The sequence below is a fragment of the Heliconius melpomene genome, chromosome 5 (genome assembly GCF_056956725.1).
Source record: "Heliconius melpomene rosina isolate 202511_hmr_F chromosome 5, ASM5695672v1, whole genome shotgun sequence".
NCBI classification, from domain to species: Eukaryota; Metazoa; Arthropoda; class Insecta; order Lepidoptera; family Nymphalidae; genus Heliconius; species Heliconius melpomene.
This window is the reverse complement of record NC_140393.1, coordinates 7,383,963-7,402,862: the sequence shown is the minus strand read 5'-3', so window position 1 is coordinate 7,402,862 and position 18,900 is coordinate 7,383,963. Positions and strand designations below refer to the sequence as shown.

General features: G+C 33.7%; 3 protein-coding genes across 5 annotated transcripts in view; 2 read left to right on the top strand and 1 right to left on the bottom strand.

Moving 5' to 3' along the window:
- Positions 1 to 3: 3 nt before the first annotated feature.
- Positions 4 to 8,209, top strand: ND-75 (NADH dehydrogenase (ubiquinone) 75 kDa subunit). Of its 2 annotated transcripts, none has more exons than XM_085186004.1 (14): positions 4 to 140; positions 437 to 604; positions 708 to 1,039; positions 1,258 to 1,399; positions 1,733 to 1,858; positions 2,233 to 2,328; positions 2,903 to 3,076; positions 3,476 to 3,641; positions 4,242 to 4,393; positions 5,140 to 5,346; positions 5,431 to 5,605; positions 6,207 to 6,369; positions 6,932 to 7,079; positions 7,394 to 8,209. In XM_085186004.1, the coding sequence occupies exons 2-14, from the start codon at positions 440 to 442 to the stop codon at positions 7,538 to 7,540; spliced, it is 2,193 nt and encodes a 730-aa protein (XP_085042130.1). In that variant the 5' UTR covers positions 4 to 140; positions 437 to 439; the 3' UTR covers positions 7,541 to 8,209. The 2 variants fall into 2 exon arrangements, with proteins under 2 accessions (XP_085042130.1, XP_085042131.1); XM_085186005.1 differs by lacking the exon at positions 4 to 140 and adding an exon at positions 147 to 253.
- LOC146539134 (uncharacterized) lies at positions 8,054 to 14,686 on the bottom strand. The gene is made up of 9 exons (XM_085186006.1): positions 14,515 to 14,686; positions 12,323 to 12,492; positions 11,436 to 11,642; positions 11,152 to 11,263; positions 10,421 to 10,588; positions 9,884 to 10,011; positions 9,506 to 9,696; positions 9,251 to 9,426; positions 8,054 to 8,384 (listed from the first exon to the last, which is right to left on the bottom strand). The coding sequence occupies exons 1-9, from the start codon at positions 14,680 to 14,682 to the stop codon at positions 8,328 to 8,330; spliced, it is 1,377 nt and encodes a 458-aa protein (XP_085042132.1). The 5' UTR covers positions 14,683 to 14,686; the 3' UTR covers positions 8,054 to 8,327.
- A 2,969-nt stretch (positions 14,687 to 17,655) lies between these two features.
- Reck (Reversion-inducing-cysteine-rich protein with kazal motifs) overlaps positions 17,656 to 18,900 on the top strand; it is a 29,939-nt gene continuing 28,694 nt past the window's right edge. Inside the window, exon 1 of one of the 2 annotated variants that reach the window (XM_085185766.1) lies at positions 17,656 to 17,738. The gene's annotated coding sequence lies outside the window, so the exon portion shown is untranslated. Of the gene's footprint in view, positions 17,888 to 18,900 lie in introns of both variants that reach the window. The other variant, XM_085185765.1, reaches the window with a different exon arrangement.

The window sequence follows — 18,900 nt, the reverse complement described above, 5'->3', positions numbered from 1 at the left end:
ATCAAATAAAGAAATATTGTCCTTAATTTGAACGCAACTTTAATGACATCACCTTAGTGACATTTTTTTGACGTTGATTCTCTGACAGCTTTTGATTGTAGCTGTCACAAAAATTTTCGGATTCGAAATACTTTTTACAAGTACGTTTTCTATTTTACTACGCCATTAATATATTTATAAGTATTTTGTGAAATATATTTATTGTTTTTCCTAAACTGTATAATACTTATATATGTGATCAATATTTATTTAGGTTAGACAACCCTACTTATGTAATAATAACAAGAAGGTTTACATTTATTATTTCGTTTTTCTAAGTGCAAAACTTATGTAAAATATTTTTTGTGTTGGCATTTGGCTTAATTATTTTACACCACAACTTAAACTTTGAATAGAGTAAGTGTTAATTATAAATTTTGACTCTAAATTGATATAGAGAATGCTGCGCCAGCCGCTAACAAGGGCGCTTGCGCTATCACCAAGCCGAGTGGCACCTTTATCTGCACGTAAACTTGCTGATGCAGTCCCAGCGCAACCTGACAAGGTTGAGGTCTTTATAGATGATAAACCTGTTTATGTTCTACCTGGTACAACAGTATTGCAGGTATGTCATAACAAAATACATTATTTTTCTATTGAATTTTTGTGAATATTGTTATTTATTAAGTTTCTGTTATATATTATTTACTTTAATTTTTTTTTTGTAGGCAGCTGCTCAAGTAGGTGTTGAGATTCCTCGATTCTGTTATCATGAGAGATTAGCAGTGGCTGGAAATTGTAGAATGTGTCTGGTTGAAGTGGAGAAATCTCCTAAACCTGTAGCAGCATGTGCCATGCCTGTTATGAAGGGTATGAGGGTAAAAACAAATTCGGACCTCACAAGAAAAGCTAGGGAAGGTGTTATGGAGTTTCTTCTTGTTAACCACCCACTGGATTGTCCTATTTGCGACCAAGGAGGAGAGTGTGACTTACAAGATCAATCTATGGCATTTGGATCTGATAAAAGTCGGTTTACAGATATCCATTTCTCTGGAAAAAGGTATGAAATAATTTAATTTGCTTAAAATAAAATGTGTAAATATTTACTTTGCTCTAAACTTACAGACATTTAGTATGTCATATATGTATTTTTTTATTATTATTTCTGTCTTAAATATTAGCAACATATTTTCTTCATTTTACCTCTAATAAACCTGAACATAATATAACATTTTTAATTGCTATAGATATTAATACATACTTTTAACAATTACATAGGGCTGTAGAAGACAAGGATGTGGGTCCATTAATTAAAACTATTATGACTCGGTGCATTCACTGTACTCGATGCATTAGGTTTGCATCTGAGGTTGCTGGAGTAGACGACTTTGGTACTACTGGTAGAGGAACTGATATGCAGGTAAAAAATTAAATTAGATTTTTAAGGTGTGTGTGACAATGGATTATTTTAATGCTCCTGGCTTACCCTGCTATGTGATAAAAAGCATGAAGCTATTAAATAAATAATAATAAATAAAAATCTAACTGTGTCTCCTGCATTGACAACACAATAATGACTACTTTGTCACCATTCACCAGTATGTCTTAACTCTAATCTTTGTATTTGGCATACAAACTTACTTCCTAACTCTCTCTCTATTATTGAAAACTACATGCAGACCTATTTATTGCCTGATATATTTATTTTTTAAATATTCTTTAGTTAACTTAAAACTTTATTTTATCATTGTAGGTTGGAACATATGTTGAGAAAATGTTCCTATCTGAACTTTCTGGTAACATTATTGATCTTTGCCCTGTTGGAGCTCTTACTTCAAAGCCATACAGTTTCGCCGCTAGACCCTGGGAGACCAGGAGGGTGAGTGCTGTCTCATATAAATAATTACAAAAAAATATTAAATAACTATGTGGTTTATATAATTATGTTAATGTGAAAATCAATGTATATTTGAAATACTATCCTCAAGCATTGTTAGCTGACTCTGCAGCAATTTTAAGCTCATAACATTTGTATTTTCATGGTAATAATTATTTGTTTATTAATTTGTCTGAAAGGAATTTTTTCTCAGACTCTAATTTTGTGATTCTAATAATGAATACATTAGTCATTGTGACATAATTAGAATTAATTTATATCGTATTTTTGGAAGATGATTATAAAATAATTGATAAAGAATTAGTACTTCTTACAACCCTATAACTGCAGACATTTTAGTACTATTATATTTTTAGATTGATTCGGTAGATGTGTTGGACCCACTAGGCAGCAATATTGTAGTGGCTACCCGCACCAACGAAGTGTTACGTATTCTACCAAGAACCAATGAGGTAAAATTTATTATATATATAAAAATATTATACATCATATTTAAATATTATTTGATAATATAATTGAAGTAACGTTGTTACTATCATACTATCTTACATCTCCTAATAGTAAAGCTTATTTATTTTTTCACTTTCCATTCCTCACTTTCTGCCGAAATCTGGAGCCATTGCGTGTTGAGTGGCAGAACTCAACGCAGTTTATTTATATTGATCGATAGTATTGATCTTATAATTGTTTTATTCTATTAATATTTTCGAGGTAAAATTTATTATATATATAAAAATATTATACATCATATTTAAATATTATTTGATAATATAATTGAAGTAACGTTGTTACTATCATACTATCTTACATCTCCTAATAGTAAAGCTTATTTATTTTTTCACTTTCCATTCCTCACTTTCTGCCGAAATCTGGAGCCATTGCGTGTTGAGTGGCAGAACTCAACGCAGTTTATTTATATTGATCGATAGTATTGATCTTATAATTGTTTTATTCTATTAATATTTTGTTTTTATGTATTTATAGAATAGTAAACATTTCTATACCAAAATAATATAACATTTAAAGGAAATCAACGAAGAATGGTTGTCTGACAAATCTCGATTCGCATGCGACGGTCTCAAACGCCAGCGTCTTGTTACCCCAATGTTAGCCGATAGCCGTGGGAACCTGACCCCCGTAGAATGGGAGGATGCTATCGTGTCAGCTGCAAGGGCACTCAGGGATTGTCCCCCTGGCAAGGTAAATTGTGATGTCATCGACCTGGATGACGTCATTGATCTTGATAAGGTCACTGACTCATTTATAAACATTTCTGCTTAATATCTTTGGTAATAAGTTTCTTTCTTTGTGTTTAGCTTCACGCTGTTACGGCACGTAGCAGGCTAGATAGAGGAAACTTGTGAATCTAGTGTTAAGATACTTCCATTCCCCATTTTCCGCTGAATTTTGGAGGCATTGCGTGTTGAGTGGCTGTACTTTGCCTTTGCTTGCTAAAGCAAAGAAATGAAAATATTTTAATTTCTAGACTTAGAATTTCTAGAATTTAGAATTCACAACCTGTCGCATTAACAGCCACACACGCTTGTACCCTTGCGCCACGTTACTTTCATTTATTTAAATAATTCCTCATTTTTCCAGCTATTAGTGGTGGCAGGTGATTTCGCGGATGCAGAATCCCTAGTGGCCCTAAAGGATTTGATTAACCGTCTTGGCTCAGAGAATGCGTGTACTGAACAGTACTTCCCGTTGGAGGGTGCCGGTACAGATCTTCGGTCTTCATACTTGTTGAACACTAAGATTGCCAGTGAGTGCTTTATTTTGGTAAATTTTGAAAATAAATGAATGAACTTCGAATAACTATAATGACTTAACGGAATAACTTTTACTAAACGGCTTTTTTAGTTAAAAGTTGTTTTTTTCTATGTCATACTGTTCTACATATATAGCAGTGTAAACAGAGGATGGGAGAGGAGGGGAGAAATGGAGAGGTGTTAAGACACGAACGCATTACCGTTATACTTAGGTGATGGAATACAACAAAACACAATATTTTGTGTTATTATAGTACAGAAAAAAAATATTCAGTTCATTGCAAAACCGGGGAAAAACTTACAATAAAATTAGAGTACTACCAGTCAAACATTTCCGGAATTTTAAAATAACCTTATTTTCTTTTTTTCTTTGTATAGAAAAAAATATAATTTATTTAAGTTGGAAGTGAACCTTGTTTGAATAATATAAATAAGTTGTAACAAGCAGGTTGTAAGGGGCCTTGGGCGATTGCCAAGGTTCTTCGGAGCCCTTCCACGTTAAAATTTTTGTACGTTTTCCAAAATATTATTTTATTCTTACTGTGGAATAGCTTAAAAGGGTATAAAATATAACAATTAAATTTCTCCATCAGATGTAGAAGAAGCTGATTTCGTGTTGCTCATCGGTACCAACGTGCGCTTCGAGGCGCCCCTACTAAACGCGCGTATTCGTAAGGCCTTCGTCCATAAGGAGACTGATGTGGCGCTCGTGGGACCTAACGTTGACCTTACATATGAATATATGGTGAGTTATATTTATTATTTAGGTTTAGTATCACCTGTATTCTTCATATAGCAGGGTAAGCAGAGGGAACCTAGTGTTGAGGCACTCCGTTTATTATGCACCGCCTAATTTTGTGTTTATAACAACACGAGAAAAAAAACAATTCATTTACTTGAGTGGCACAACCATCACGTTTAAGATCTGTACTTATTGTATTGTTCTACAATACTCTCGTTTTGCTCATAGTTATTTTTATTTTGAAAGTCAAATTATTTTTACTTCATAAACATTGTTTGTGGTAACTTAACATATATTTGGTTGTTTTAGTGTATTTTGAGCCTAGTCGTGGCTCAGGGGCACAGAGTGTGACTGTAAAATCGACTGGTTGTGGGTTCGATTCCCTCTCGAGGAGATGAAATATGTATTTAAATTTATATTTCCATTTCTTCGCTCTTATGTCGAGGCAAAGCGCGGCGTTGAGTTCGGCCACTCAACCTGCAATGCCTCCAGAATTCGGCAGAAAGTGGGAAACGGAGTGTCTTAACATTAGGTTTCCTCTGCCTACCCTGTTCGGTGTGGGATACAGCGTGAAGCTGATTTAGTTGTTTTAAATATTTTCATTGTTATAATAAAGTATGTCGGAGATACATTTGCATATAAAAAGCCTATATTATGGCCTGTGGAATTAAATATGACGTCATTGAATTATACAGTATTAAATTAAAAATAGTGAAATAATTGCTAAAAGCTATGTATACATAATGCAGCATGTAGGTGACTCAGCCTCCATCGTCAAGGACCTGGCAACAGGCAGTTCCTCCCACGAAGTCCTCAAGAGATTGGAGAGTGCCAAGCGCCCGGTAGTGATACTTGGTGCTGATCAGCTCAAGTCTTCGGAAGGACCAGCTTTGTTAGCTTACACCCAGGAGCTGGCTCTACGTTTGCAGGATAAGCTGGAAGATAAGGAATGGAAGGTAATTTGGATTGTTTTTAATGTATTTCTTAAAAAATAATAGATAAGGGTTTCTTAGTTTCAATCTCCTACTCCTATTTCCCAGGTGCTTAACGTACTCCAACGCACAGCGTCCCAGGTGGCGGCGCTTGATATCGGCTACAAGCCGGGCGTGGGGCAACACTTGCAGGATGGGCCCAAGGTGGTGTACCTGCTGGGGGCCGACGCTGGGGTCGTGACCAGAGAGGCACTACCTAAGGACTGTTTTGTTATTTATCAAGGTATGAGTGAATTGCCGTTTTTTTTTATTGCGTCTATTATTTTGTTTTGTTATTTTATCCATAATAATGATTCTTTACAGTAGCATTTGGCGCTCCGTTCTCTCTGACTACTGATTCTTTAATGTATTAATGCAATTGTTAATAGAGTTCAAAAAACCTGACAAGTGCGAGTCGGGCTATGGTGTTGAATATGCAATTGCAATAAATCTATTTTTAAGTAAATGTAGAAATACGATTTTTATTATACGGAAATCATGGGACCGTCAAGCTAATGCTATAACAATCCTACTACAATATCAAATTACTAAGCCTGTTTGTTTTACTTGGCACCGACTTCTAAATTATAAAATCTTTGTAAAAATATTTTTTCTTTTTAGTACGTTGTTAGAAGTCGGTTTTTCTTTTTGTTAAAAATTAAGTTATTTCTTGAAAAGTACGGAACTCTAAAAGATCATCGTCTAATGATCGTAAATCCACTATTGGCTCTGTAGGCAGTTCTGCTAAGAATAGTTAGACTGGGAGCTATCCGGCATGACATTCAATTGACAATATAATATTGTTCACTCGCTAGTAGTATTGTTTATGAATTCCTCATTTGCAGGTCACCACGGCGACGCGGGCGCGGCGATGGCGGACGTGGTGCTGCCGGGCGCGGCGTACACGGAGAAGCGCGCCACATACGTGAACGCGGAGGGGCGCGCGCAGCAGACGCTGCCCGCCGTCACGCCGCCGGGCCGCGCCCGCGAGGACTGGAAGATCATCAGGTGAGAGTCCAAGGCTTATATAGCTAGCAAGCTTTATATAGTTTATATAACTTTGATAATGGGCTTATTCTTACTTTTGTTAATTTTCTTCCCAAGTGAATAACGTTCCCTCCCTCCTTTTATCTTGTAAAATATATAGTGAACTATGCAGTATTATTGAAAGCAATAATTTTTGAGGACTTTCATAACAAATTGGCCTAAGAATAGTAATCATATTTTTTTAGCTTAATGTTGTATTCCGCACATGACAGGATAGGCAAAGGGAACATGGGAACCTAGTGTTTCTAGACGCTCTGTTTCCATTAAGAAACTTCCGTTCTCCAGTTTCCGTCGAATTCTGGAGTCATTGCGTGTTTAGTGCCAGAAATCAACGTTTTCAGAGCGATGATACAGTCGTACGATTTTTTTTATATATACTGTGGTTTTATTATTTTCTATGCTAACAATTATGAGACCGTCATGGTGTAGTGGGATAGCCATGCCTATCTAAGCAAGAAATGGTGTGATGTGTGGTGTTTTTTTTGTTATATATCTCGTAATTATGAAATATATTATTTTCCAGAGCCCTATCAGAAGTAGTGGGCGCTCGTCTCCCCTACGATTCGTTGGACGAGGTGCGCGGCCGCCTCGCAGAGGTCAGCCCGGCGCTCGTGGCGTATGGGGAAGTGCAAGATAATAATTATTTTGCGCAAGCACGTGCTCTTGCTCAGGTTTGTGGTTTCTTGTATTCAAAAATTCTTATTACATTTTTTTTGATTATATTAAAATATGTTAATTATTAGTTCACAACTTTGTCATCAAATATATTATAATGCTGTTCTCTAACTTAAAATAAATAAAAAAATGAAAAAGGAAAAAAAGACTAATTTAAATTTTAAATTAATTGTAAACTCCACTAGCAGCCAGTTAATGTCTCGAGTTCACGTGGAATATGGAGATTGGCATATCTTGACATTAGATTATCCTTTCCACCCTGCTATTCGCGACTAAGCATGAAATATAACATTTATCTATATTTTTTCAGAACCTCCAAAAACCAGTGTCAGGCAAGTTGGACGTACAACTGAAACAACTAGAGGACTATTTCATGACAGACGCCATCAGCCGCGCCTCCCCCACCATGGCTAAATGCGTACAGGCAGTACTCAAGCAAAAACAATCACCATACTAAACAATTAGACAAAAAACATTCACGAATACACGCTTTTACGCTAAATAAATAAATGAATAATAGATTTTTCTGATTAAAATATATTAAATCGTGTAGAAATCAATATTTTATCCGTGTTGAGTATTCGTGTTAATTTATAAGTGAAATTGTTATTCACAGTTACTTTTGTATCATATGAATATTATTACTTATAATGTAAAAGTAACTGGGGAGTTAGCTTAGTTAATAAATTTTTCAATTTTATCTCTCTTCAATCATTTATTTTAACATTGAATTTAGTAAATGCACCAAGTACAGTCGGATGTACTTTATTTAAAAAATATATTCTCTAGCCAACTTTAAAAATGTAAAAACCCTATGTTAATATTGAATATTACAAGATTTTAAATTATTCCTTTGTGTTTATAATATTACTTATTTAATTGGCGTTTCTTAATTTTTGTTGAATTATCTTTTTTTATCAATTAATCGTTCGACTGTACTATTTTGTTGTTTCTTGAAGTTATTTATTTAGTATGTTAAGAATACTACAATATACTCTATTCCAATTCATATTATTGTTATTCAACTATAAACTCAGTAGTAAACAGGAATGTGTCAAGAAGGGATATAAGGACAGGTTTTGTAAATAAGAGTTAGAGTAAATAAATGTAGTATAATGATTGTCGATATTATAGTTTTATTTATACTGCCAATTTAATCAAAATTTTATTTTATTCATTAAGAAATGTTTAAAATAGCAAATTGAGTGTTTTAACACTGAATTTCCTGTTCCTGCTAAAAATGTTTAAAAATCAGCAACTGGCAGCGATGTAGCGTCCAAACGGTTTTCTTTTCTGTAATTCTATAAAATCAACAATATGAGTATTAATTTCCTGATTATTAATTTGATAGTACATTAAGCTACTACTTTAAATAAAATCCTAAGTCTTAAATAAAAAAACTTTAGAAACTGAATTCTGGAGGCATTGCGTGTTTAGTTGTAGAACTCAACGCCGCGCTTTACCTCGATACTAGAGAGAAGAAATGAAAATTTACATTTTAATTAATTTTTTCTTTTTCTCGAGTGGCGATCGAACTCATAACCAGTCGTGTTTAAACTTTAAGGTGCCGAGATACACGAATTCATTGAATCTATTAAGAGTGCCACTGTTAATGGTTATATTGGACGGTGGTATGTGTAGTTCTTTTGACGCTTTCAGATATTTTCTTTTCGCTGCGTTTACTTGTAATCCAGCTTTCTCAGATGACTTTTTCAGCGCATGGTAAGCAGTCTCGACTATAGGCAGAGCTCTTCCTATCAAATCCACGTCATCCGCATACTCTTGACTACACATGAGCTGAGTTGTAAAAGATGTTGCCAGCGATTTCGATCTTTGCGTCTCGGGCACATTTTTGGCCATATTGAAAAGTAGACAAGAGAGTTATTGTAGTTAGAGATAATAATTTTGATGGGATGCCGATTTCAGTTCGACTCCATTCTTCTGGCATAAATGTTTTACTCCAGATCTGTTTGATTAGTTTGTGCAATTCTCTCTAAAAACGTTAGCATATAATGAAAAAAATAATTAAAATTTAATACGAACTAGGTTCATGACGTACCAGTCTTCGCATTGGCGCTGTTTAGCAAATTGCTGCATGATGCGCCACTGCGCCAGGCGCCTCACCAGCACTGGATCGTTTAAAAGATTAATTTAAAGTATTACTCACATGGAGGACGTTAAGCGCCATATTTTTGTAACGACATTGTTGTAGAGTGTCCGTTGCGCGCTCTGCAAAGTACGCATGCGAATTTTGCAACGAGTTCTTAGAAGTTTTTTTTTCAGGCTTTGAAAGATTTTTCAATAATATATTTTCAACTTTCAAAAATAATGGACCACTTGTGTCTACAAAATAAATATAAATTAACTCAGTTAGTTAAATAAAAGTTAGATAAAAAAGAAATTTCATAATTTAACGAAATACCATTTTTCCTTTTTGTTTTAAAAGATTCTTTGTCAATTAACGCTTGTCTATGGCATTTGCAAATAACTTTCTTTTTTGAAGATATTTTATTGTTGACTTTAGCTAATATTTTATTTTCTTCATCCAGTAATTTCCTTATGTTGCACTGCGACGTTTTATTATTAATTTCTTTTTCTTCTTCTAGTTTTAATCTTTAAATAAAATTTACAGACTATGTTTACAGCGAACAGCAATAGAAAACCTTTTAATTGAAAACATGTTTTGTACTATTATCTAATAAAACCTAAAATTTTACGTTACAATAATTTTTAAAATAAAACATTAGGTTCTAAGCCAATTACAACTCAGTATATCATAATTAGGTAGGGACTCCGGTACCTCTCTTGCAAAAGTTCGATGCCCTTGTCTACAAAATCGTTGTACATTTTCTCTTTCTCTTCATTTAGATTTTTTATATTTTCATAAACTTTTCGGTACTGTAGAAGATTTGCTTTATTTTTATGCATCTAAAAATATGAATATATTTTGAATTATTAATTATTTAATAAAATATCTTATTCAACGTATGTACATACATACTAATATATAATTTTATAATATATTCTTTGTGCAGTAGTTCCAGCTGTATCTATGAGTAACTCTGTTAGAGTCGACAAAAGTTTATACGTTTATACGCATAACTTTTGCTTAGGTCGAAAACTCTTGCTTTTTTTCTAAACATAATTTATATTTACCTAAATACAACACAATTTTATACGAAACATTATAAATCTCGGCTCGTTCCCGTACAAATTTTGAAAAATTAACTTGCATATGCGTAGAAAGAAGGGAGTCGGGTGAGCCGTGCCCACCCCAGTATAATCTTCTGCCTATCCCAGATTTTTAAAAATTAAAATGTGAGTTTTTTCATTTTACCTGATCAAAAATAATTTGATTCTTATAATTCACTCTCTCCTGATAATTCTGCCAGATAGCGCGTTTTCTCTCGTCCTCCTTTTCCGTTAAAGCTTTTAATTCTTTTATTTTTTTATTTATACCTTCATATTCCTTTACGCTTTCTCTGTGCAATATTATGTTCTCCATCTAAAAATTTATTTTAATACTATATTTTTCAGCACAACTGCCTACAAAACCGGCATACAGTTTTATATGTATTGCTTAGATGATACTATCGCTGATTTTCATTAAAGGATATTTTGTATTATAATATGTATATCTAAGAACCGCCGCAAACCGGCGCAGGGGCACAAGGGTGTGACGGTTGTGGGTTCGATCCACTTTCATTTCTTCATTCTAGCACCCAGACAAAATCCCGGCGTTAAGTTCCGCCACTCAATGCCGTGAAAAAATTGACGGAAAGTGGATAAGGGAGTGTCTTTTCCCTCTGCCTACCCTGCAGCGTGCGGGATACAGCGTGAAGCTGATATTTAATACCTAAGAATCGAGTCTTGCAAGAAAGAATATTACTAAGACTTTGAATATATTAAGATAATTAAAGTGACATATTTAATTACGAGTTATGTTGATATACCGATACCAATATAAATATAATTATAATAAAATGGATATATTATTATATTTATGATCATATCACCTATGTACGAAATAAAATATAGGTAATATAAACATTAATGAAGATATTTTACCATAATTTTCTTCTCTTCTTCAATTAGTAACTCATTCATTAGGCCCTCATAATTTTGGTCTTGTTTTGCTTGTTTTTTTTCTAATAATTTCTTTTTCTTTTGCAAATCTAACCTACTTATGTAATTGTTTAAAAAGTTTTGTAGTTTATACTTATGTAAGTTTTTCAAAAATAAATAAATAAATAAAATAAAATACATAGGAAACACTTTTCGACGTCACTATCATGATATTTGGTACTATAATTTTAGTAAAACACGTGTTAAATAAAATTACAATAACTCACATTGTCTTATTTGCATGCGCCATTTCGAACGCGTTCTGTTTTTGATATACCTTTATCTTTTTTTCATTTATTTCCATTTCATTCGCATTTTGTAGAGACGACGACTTTGGTTCGTTGTTTCGTAAGATATTTTCTTCGTGTTTTATTTTATTTTGAAATTTTATTTGTTCATCTCGTTCTTCTAACGTTTTAGATGCCAAAAGGGCGCTGTATTGTAATTAATATGGTAAGTGTTATTAAAAAAAGAAAACTCCATCTATATATGATAGCATATACATATACTATGAATCAAAATCAAATTAGCTTCACACTGTATCTGAATTCTCACTGAATTTTTGAGTCATTGGATGGCGGAAGTAAACACTGGCCTTGGTGCCGGAGCGAAGAAATGACAATATTAATAAATAATAATTCATTCCGTCGAGTGGGGATCGAACCCACAAACGTCGCGTCGCGCCACATCTGGCCTCTAAAAAATAAAACTTCATATATTTATGACAGCTACCTATGAAATATGATTTATATATTAGTTTACCTACATTATTCATACTCATCAATGCGATAAATAACAAATGAGCAATGGTTGACGTAATCAATTATTTAAAATATTATAGCAAGTTATACGCTGGTTATCCTTTCTCGTCATTTACCTTAATTTATTTTAGCATCACACTGTATCCCGCACGCAGCAGGATAGGCTAAGGAACCTAGTGTTACTACAGGCGGTTCCCAATTATCCGCCGAATTCTGGGAGCAGGGAGTGTTGCCAGATCTAAGCGCCGAGCGTTGCTTCGATACAAGAGCTAGGAAATGAAAATATTATGTAAATTCATTTCCTCGAGTGAGAATCGAACTGACAACCTGTCGCGTTTACAGTATTTGTTTACCTTAATAATTGCCGGCCATAAGAACTGTCATCAAATATTAATTCCTTCGCTTTTTTAATGCACTCCATATTCCTTTTTTTATGTTTATCTTTTGAAATATACTCTTTTACTGATTCTATAAGCTTAAGTTTTTCAGCTTTATTCTGTTTCTCTAGTTGACTTATGTGTCCCTTTAAATAGAAGTATTTTTTATAAATTAAATATGTTTATTTAAGTATTATATTTGTGTATATCCAAATAAAACATGTAGTTCAATAAAAACATTTTTAACAATAACTTAAGTTTCTACATTGATTTTCATTTTCGTATGTGGTGAGGGTGGGTCATATTGAACTTTCCGGTTTTGGAAGGACGTTGCACGAAGAAGGGAAGGAGTAGAAGGGTGGGGATGGTGTCATTAGACGCGCCATGACATGCAGTTTTAGTGTGAGCAATGGCTTGGTCGGGACAACATCGTGCGTTCGTAGTTGAAGAGTTTATTAAAAATGGCGGCTCCGTGATCACAACACAGCGTGCGTTCCGTTTACATTTTGCTATTGGTCGACGTGATCCCATTCCCACTGGACCAACAATCAGAAATTGGGTATCAAATTTTAGAGCAACATCATCAGCATTAAAAACAAGACCACAAGGCCGAATTAGGACGTCAACGTCAGCGGAAAACGTGGATAGAGTGCGGGCTTCAATTCAACAATCCCCTCGGCGTTCTGTTCGGAAACATGCCGCTTCACTAGGATTATCTTTCAGTAGTGTCCGCAGAATACTGCATAGAGACCTTAAATTTCACCCATACAAGATTCAGGTAGTGCAAGAATTAACAGTTAGAGACTTAGACACACGAACAAATTTATGCCGCGACATTCAGCAGATCCCCCGCACTGCTGTTTTGATCTTCAGTGATGAGGCACATTTTCACCTCGCCGGAACTGTCAACAAACAGAATTTTCGATACTGGGCTGAGAATAACCCACGAAACCTACACGAACGACCACTTCACAGCCCTCGAGTGACAGTGTGGTGCGCTATTGCAGAGTTTGGTGTGTGGGGTCCCTATTTTTTTGAAGAAGATGGTCAAGTCGTCACAGTTACCTCTGCTCGGTATTGCGACATGCTTGAAACTTTTCTGAAACCGAAATTGGAGGAATTAACGCAGAATCATGACAACGATAACATCTGGTTCCAACAAGATGGTGCTACAGCCCATACATCCAGGCGTTCAATGGAAATCCTGCGACAAATGTTTCCCGGTCATCTCATTTCTTTGCGAGGTGACGTTGGGTGGCCGCCGAGATCACCTGATTTAACCCCCTGCGATTTCTTTCTCTGGGGTTACCTGAAGGAAAAGGTGTACACGCATCGTCCCCGAACCATCGATGAACTGAAGGCTGCAATCACGGAAGAAATCAATGCTATTCCGCTGAATATGACTCGACGAGTAATGGACAACTTCCGGGAAAGGCTTCAGTGTGTGGTCAATGGAGGTAGACATTTACAGGATATCATTTTTAAAACCAACTAAATTAAAACTGCATGTTATGTGCTTTCAAACAATAAAATAATTTTTACTGCATGTCGCTTTGTTTTTAATACACACCTTATTGAAATCGGAAAGTTCAATATGACTCACCCTGTATTTTGTAACTTCTCGTGTTTTCCATATAGCAAGGGGCCAAGTTGCAAGACACGAATTCCATTTTCTGTCCACGTTTGAGACATTGATTGTGGCCGTCGTAGCGCAAAGGTACTCGTACAAGCGTGCGATTCTTAACGCGACGTTTGTGGGTTTGTAGGCCGTGGGTTCGATTCCTACTCGAGTGAATAAATTTAATATTTTCATTTCATTGCTCGCGTATCGCGGCAAAGCTCCCGTGAAGTTTCATCACTCAACACGCAATGAATTAAAGATTTCGGCGGAAAGTGCAGAGTAGAAGCGTCCTAATGGGAGACGGAGTGTCTTAACCAAGGTTCCCTCAGCCTATCCTGGTATATACGGGATAAAGCGTGAAGCTGAAAAAAAGCTGTGACAGATATCGCTGTCTGTCACGTCAAACGAACCCAGAACTATCGAGATGACGTAATCAAACAAAAATGGGACAACCATTGCGCAATGATGGTAAATATTACAATTATTTAGATTAAGGACAATTAAATTATTGCAAATTTAGAATTCGATTTATACTAATGAAGCTTGCCTGTACAGTGTCTGGCCAGTTTTTTATCCAATTTTGCGATTGTTCGTGTAGAGATTTAATATAATCTTCTTTGTTCGTATTTGGCCGTTCATAGTTACGAGTGTCCCCTTGATTTTTCATACGAGCCCATTCCATTTTATGTATTAACAAATATTTATTTTTACTCATTATTAGTTATAGTTTGGATATATTGCTTAATTTTTCTTTTTAAATTGTATTGTTATAATGAATATAAATGTTCGTAGTTTGTGTATACTAAATAATCAATAAGGCCGTGACTTAAAAGACATAAACCAATGGCGCCACCTCGTTAACGAGTCCCTATATCTTTAAAGATTTTAGACATCAATAGAGATAACATCAATAGGCAAAAGTGTTAAAATTATTTTTGGAGTGGAAGTATGTAATTGCTTACTAAACATGGGCGTATCGAGATATATGTATTTTCTTGGGCTGGACGTTATATTTGAATTTGAGATGTGGTCGTGTAAATGTTGTTTTTTTTTATTAATAGTAAAAACTTTTGGGGTGGGCACAGATTATTCTGCCCTACGCCCATAAAGCTAAGTTTAAAACACCTTATTTACATATAAAATATGTATCGGTTTTTATTAAACAACGATCAAAAAGGAAAGCCAGCTAAATATGTTGGAACGTGCCCATCCGTCAATGTCGTACCGCCGTTATATGCCGTATATTTTTACATAAATGTAACTTTTACTGCGCTGAAAATGCTCCGGCGAAGATAAATAGGCTAATATGTTTCGACTTAAGATATTAAATTAAACTGCTATTATACTTTATTTGATTTTTATGGAACGTAAAAGGGCGGCATATGGTAAAGGGTCTAACACAAAATGTCCACAATGTTTGTGGATATATCTATTTAATACACGAGTGGTAAAATTGTTCTTTTTTTAGGTAAACTGAAAGTAATTCAATGGTAATATGGTCGTTAAAAAGGCTTATAAAATTAAATTAAAAAATCTTAAAAGGCTTATGATGACCGTAAATAAGAGAAAAATTTTGCCATTGTGTGTTGAATGACGGAACTCAACACCGCGCTTTGCCTCGATATCAGAGCTGAGACTTAAAAAAAATAGATATTTTGATATCTCGAGTGGGAATCGAAATCACAACCTGTTTTGCACGACTGGACGCTTTATCAGCTTCACGCTTTATATTTCAAAATATAAAGTTCTCTTGGATAATAAAAGTATATTTTATAATGGTAAAGCTTTTAATTTCAAATAAGACCTGAATGTGTTATTATCATTTCCTTCCTCTGGTAACAACTAACAAGACAAGGCGCAGCGTTGAGTTGCGCCATTCAACACGCAATGCCTTGAAAATTGGACATGGGTAACTGTGGGTCAATTTGCTCCACTCTCCTGAGTGGATATAATACTAATACTGGAATATAGTACTAAAGGACAATGACAGTTTTATCTACACTATATTTAACTGTAAATAAATAATTTTACCATAATATAACTTAAAAGAAGATACTTTTAAGACCAAAAGTAAACAAAATGTCTTTCAAGTGTGGTGTAAAGAGCCATGCTTGAGCAGTATGTCTCACGACAAAGCACTTGACGTTCTGCAGGTAGCTGACCCACGCTAACAAGATTCACTTTAAACTTAATTGAAATAGTCTGTTAGTATCTTTAGAATAGATAGACTTTTGAAAATTTTATATTTTATATATTATTCGTCTTTCATAGATTGTTATGTAAGTTCTGCCACTCAACACGCAACGCCTCAAAAATTCGGCGGAAAGTGGGGGAATTGAGTATCTTAAGACTAGGTTCCCTCTGCAATATGTGGAATACAGCGCGAAACTGACAAAAAATACATATTTCTATAGTAATATCTAAAAACGTAAGCCGTGCGACATTGTATTTCATTTTGATTACCCCTGGAAAATAATAATATGTTTCTATATATATGAATATAATACTTCCCAGCTTACATACAGGTTTTAAGAGAAAGTTAAATTCATACTGATATATTAATCAACAACAAGATCTGTTGACATCAATATAAGATAAGATTTATCAATTACAAGTAATATAAAAGAAATTCCTTAGAAAGATTAAAAAACGCTTTTTCTTATTTTTCTATATAAATTATATTTAAATTTCTATAACTTAGTTTCTGAATTGCTTTTCAGAATATTTTCTTGCTTTTATTTAATAAAAAAGATTTTAATTTCAAAGAGAAATAGGTTTAGGAGTCATTAAAATTTAATAAGACCACGTTATGTAAAAGGCGTCTGCAAAAGAACCAGCGAGAAGTAGTAAATAGAAGTAATATACGTATATACATACATTAGTTTCAGGTATTTACACGTAATAAAGACACACTGTACGGGCGCAGTGTGCCGCCCGCCGCGCCGTCCAACTTGGAAAACTATAAATTTCACTTTGCTTCGGAAAACTTCGTATCGGTTCTTGGTAGTGAGTTCGTCTGATGTAATTGATAGGCGATTTAACTTAAAATACTCCTCTTTCGCAATTTACGATGTTTCTTATTATTGTCTTGAAAACTTTTTGCTTTGGACATAATATGTCAAAAAGTTAAGATGTAATTTTTTATATTTTTAATTTTAATGTAATAGCAAATTTTTATACAGCCTTTGATGTATATTATTTATAAGTGGAATGATCAAGATTTTATTAGGTTTTTAAATGTTAACATGTAAATTTCAAAGTAAATTTTAAACAAGTACTTAGTTGTTTATTTTATTATAACAATTCAATTTATATTTTTTCCTTAACCAACAAATTATTGAAAAAAAATATAATAAAAAAAATAAAACAACGAACTGACATCTAAGTTATTAAGCTTACATTAATATTGTATAGTTATTTATCAAAGTCAAGACCACACATGATTTTTATATTTATAGTCCGCAAATATTTAACACTTTACTGATAGCCCAAAAGACAACATCTGTGCACAGTTTAAATTAAAAGTAATTTTCTTATGCAGAATTAATTAATGACTAACGAGCTCAATAGGGTTCATCAAGCGGAAGCCCTAGAGCGGGATAGCAATATGTAAAAATCCTTTTGCTAGACAAGAACAGCATCTGGAGCCTGAAGTTGAATGAATTTATGCCGGTCTATTTAGTAACGCGTCAATTTGGCGCGAGTATGGTTGTGGGAGAGGTGGTGCTCTGACGTCACAAAAAGACCGCGAACGCCGTTGACATTTTACAGGTTATTTATTATTTGTTTTGGGAACGTAAAAGTTTGTGTAATTTTTATTTTAAAATAGATAACAGTGGATTTTTATATATTTTTTTAGTTCTTGTGTTGTGAATGTTATATAATTTGTTCATTTTAGAGGAGTTATAAGAAAACTATAGGTAAGTAAATAATAAAGATAAGAAATGCCCGGGTGCGTGCTTTAAAGTGATATATTGTTTGAGTGTTTGAGATGAGGGCAGCCAAAAATAACTAAGATATTAGAAATACCAAAACAATGAATGGTATTTCTAACATCTTTTACAGATACGTTAAATAAATTCAATTCAATTATATATTATGTAATATTTATATTAAGTTACAATATTATATTTTTAATTGTCAATTTTTTTTATTAACTATACGAAGTTATTAGTGAACGCATTTATTTATTACAAAGAACTTTGAAAAATGTTTCTTTTACATACTTACTCATTATCATTAACGTTTCAAAGTTTTATGGAGATAAAGTTTCATTAAAAGCTTCTAATAAGTTTAATTTAACACTCATAATAGAATAGTTTAATAAAATATTAAATACAAATAAAAACGAATAATTACAATTAAGAAAAAGAATGTCACGTGAATTAGTATATAGTATTCCTTCATGTAGAAAAAAAAATATTTAACAAAAGGAATTATTCAATTAGAAAGGGATAACTCAATTCGCCAGAACCCTTATTTTCGAACCAATTCGACTTGCAATAGCTATTGTCCATTTTGATTTATATGGAAAAATTTCTTTTCAATTCAATAAGAGAGTCTCCTTTTTATTCGCGTACTTTTATTATTTACAAGTGTGTTTATGAAAGCTCACACCACACGGTGTTTATGTATAAACTTTTGAGGAAAGCGTAGCGCAATTTCCGTACTTTTGTAGAGTTACCAAACAAGCTGTGTACTTTTTTGTCCTTTTCGATTTATAGCTAAAGTTTTGTTGATTTTAAGTTTATTGTTGTTTTTTTAGATAGATTTATATATTATATATTAATATGTGTTGATTATACCTATAATAATACAATAATTTAGATATCTGCTAAGTCAAGATACCCTGTTTTTCCAATTACCACCCGAAGTCGAGAGTTGTTATCTTTGTCTTGCCGAAAGAAGAATTGAAAATAATTTATTTTCCCGA

Excerpts from the sequence above, each read along its gene's own strand:
- ND-75 (XM_085186004.1), top strand. The coding sequence starts at position 440 with ATGCTGCGCCAGCCGCTAACAAGGGCGCTTGCGCTATCACCAAGCCGA. Across the intron at positions 1,040-1,257 it reads ATCCATTTCTCTGGAAAAAG|GGCTGTAGAAGACAAGGATG; the intron begins GTATGAAATAAT and ends ACAATTACATAG. Across the intron at positions 3,077-3,475 it reads GGGATTGTCCCCCTGGCAAG|CTATTAGTGGTGGCAGGTGA; the intron begins GTAAATTGTGAT and ends TCATTTTTCCAG.
- LOC146539134 (XM_085186006.1), bottom strand. The coding sequence starts at position 14,682 with ATGAGTAAAAATAAATATTTGTTAATACATAAAATGGAATGGGCTCGT. Across the intron at positions 11,264-11,435 it reads GCGCATGCAAATAAGACAAT|GTTAGATTTGCAAAAGAAAA; the intron begins GTGAGTTATTGT and ends TTACATAAGTAG. Across the intron at positions 8,385-9,250 it reads TGGCGCTTAACGTCCTCCAT|AATTACAGAAAAGAAAACCG; the intron begins GTGAGTAATACT and ends TTGATTTTATAG.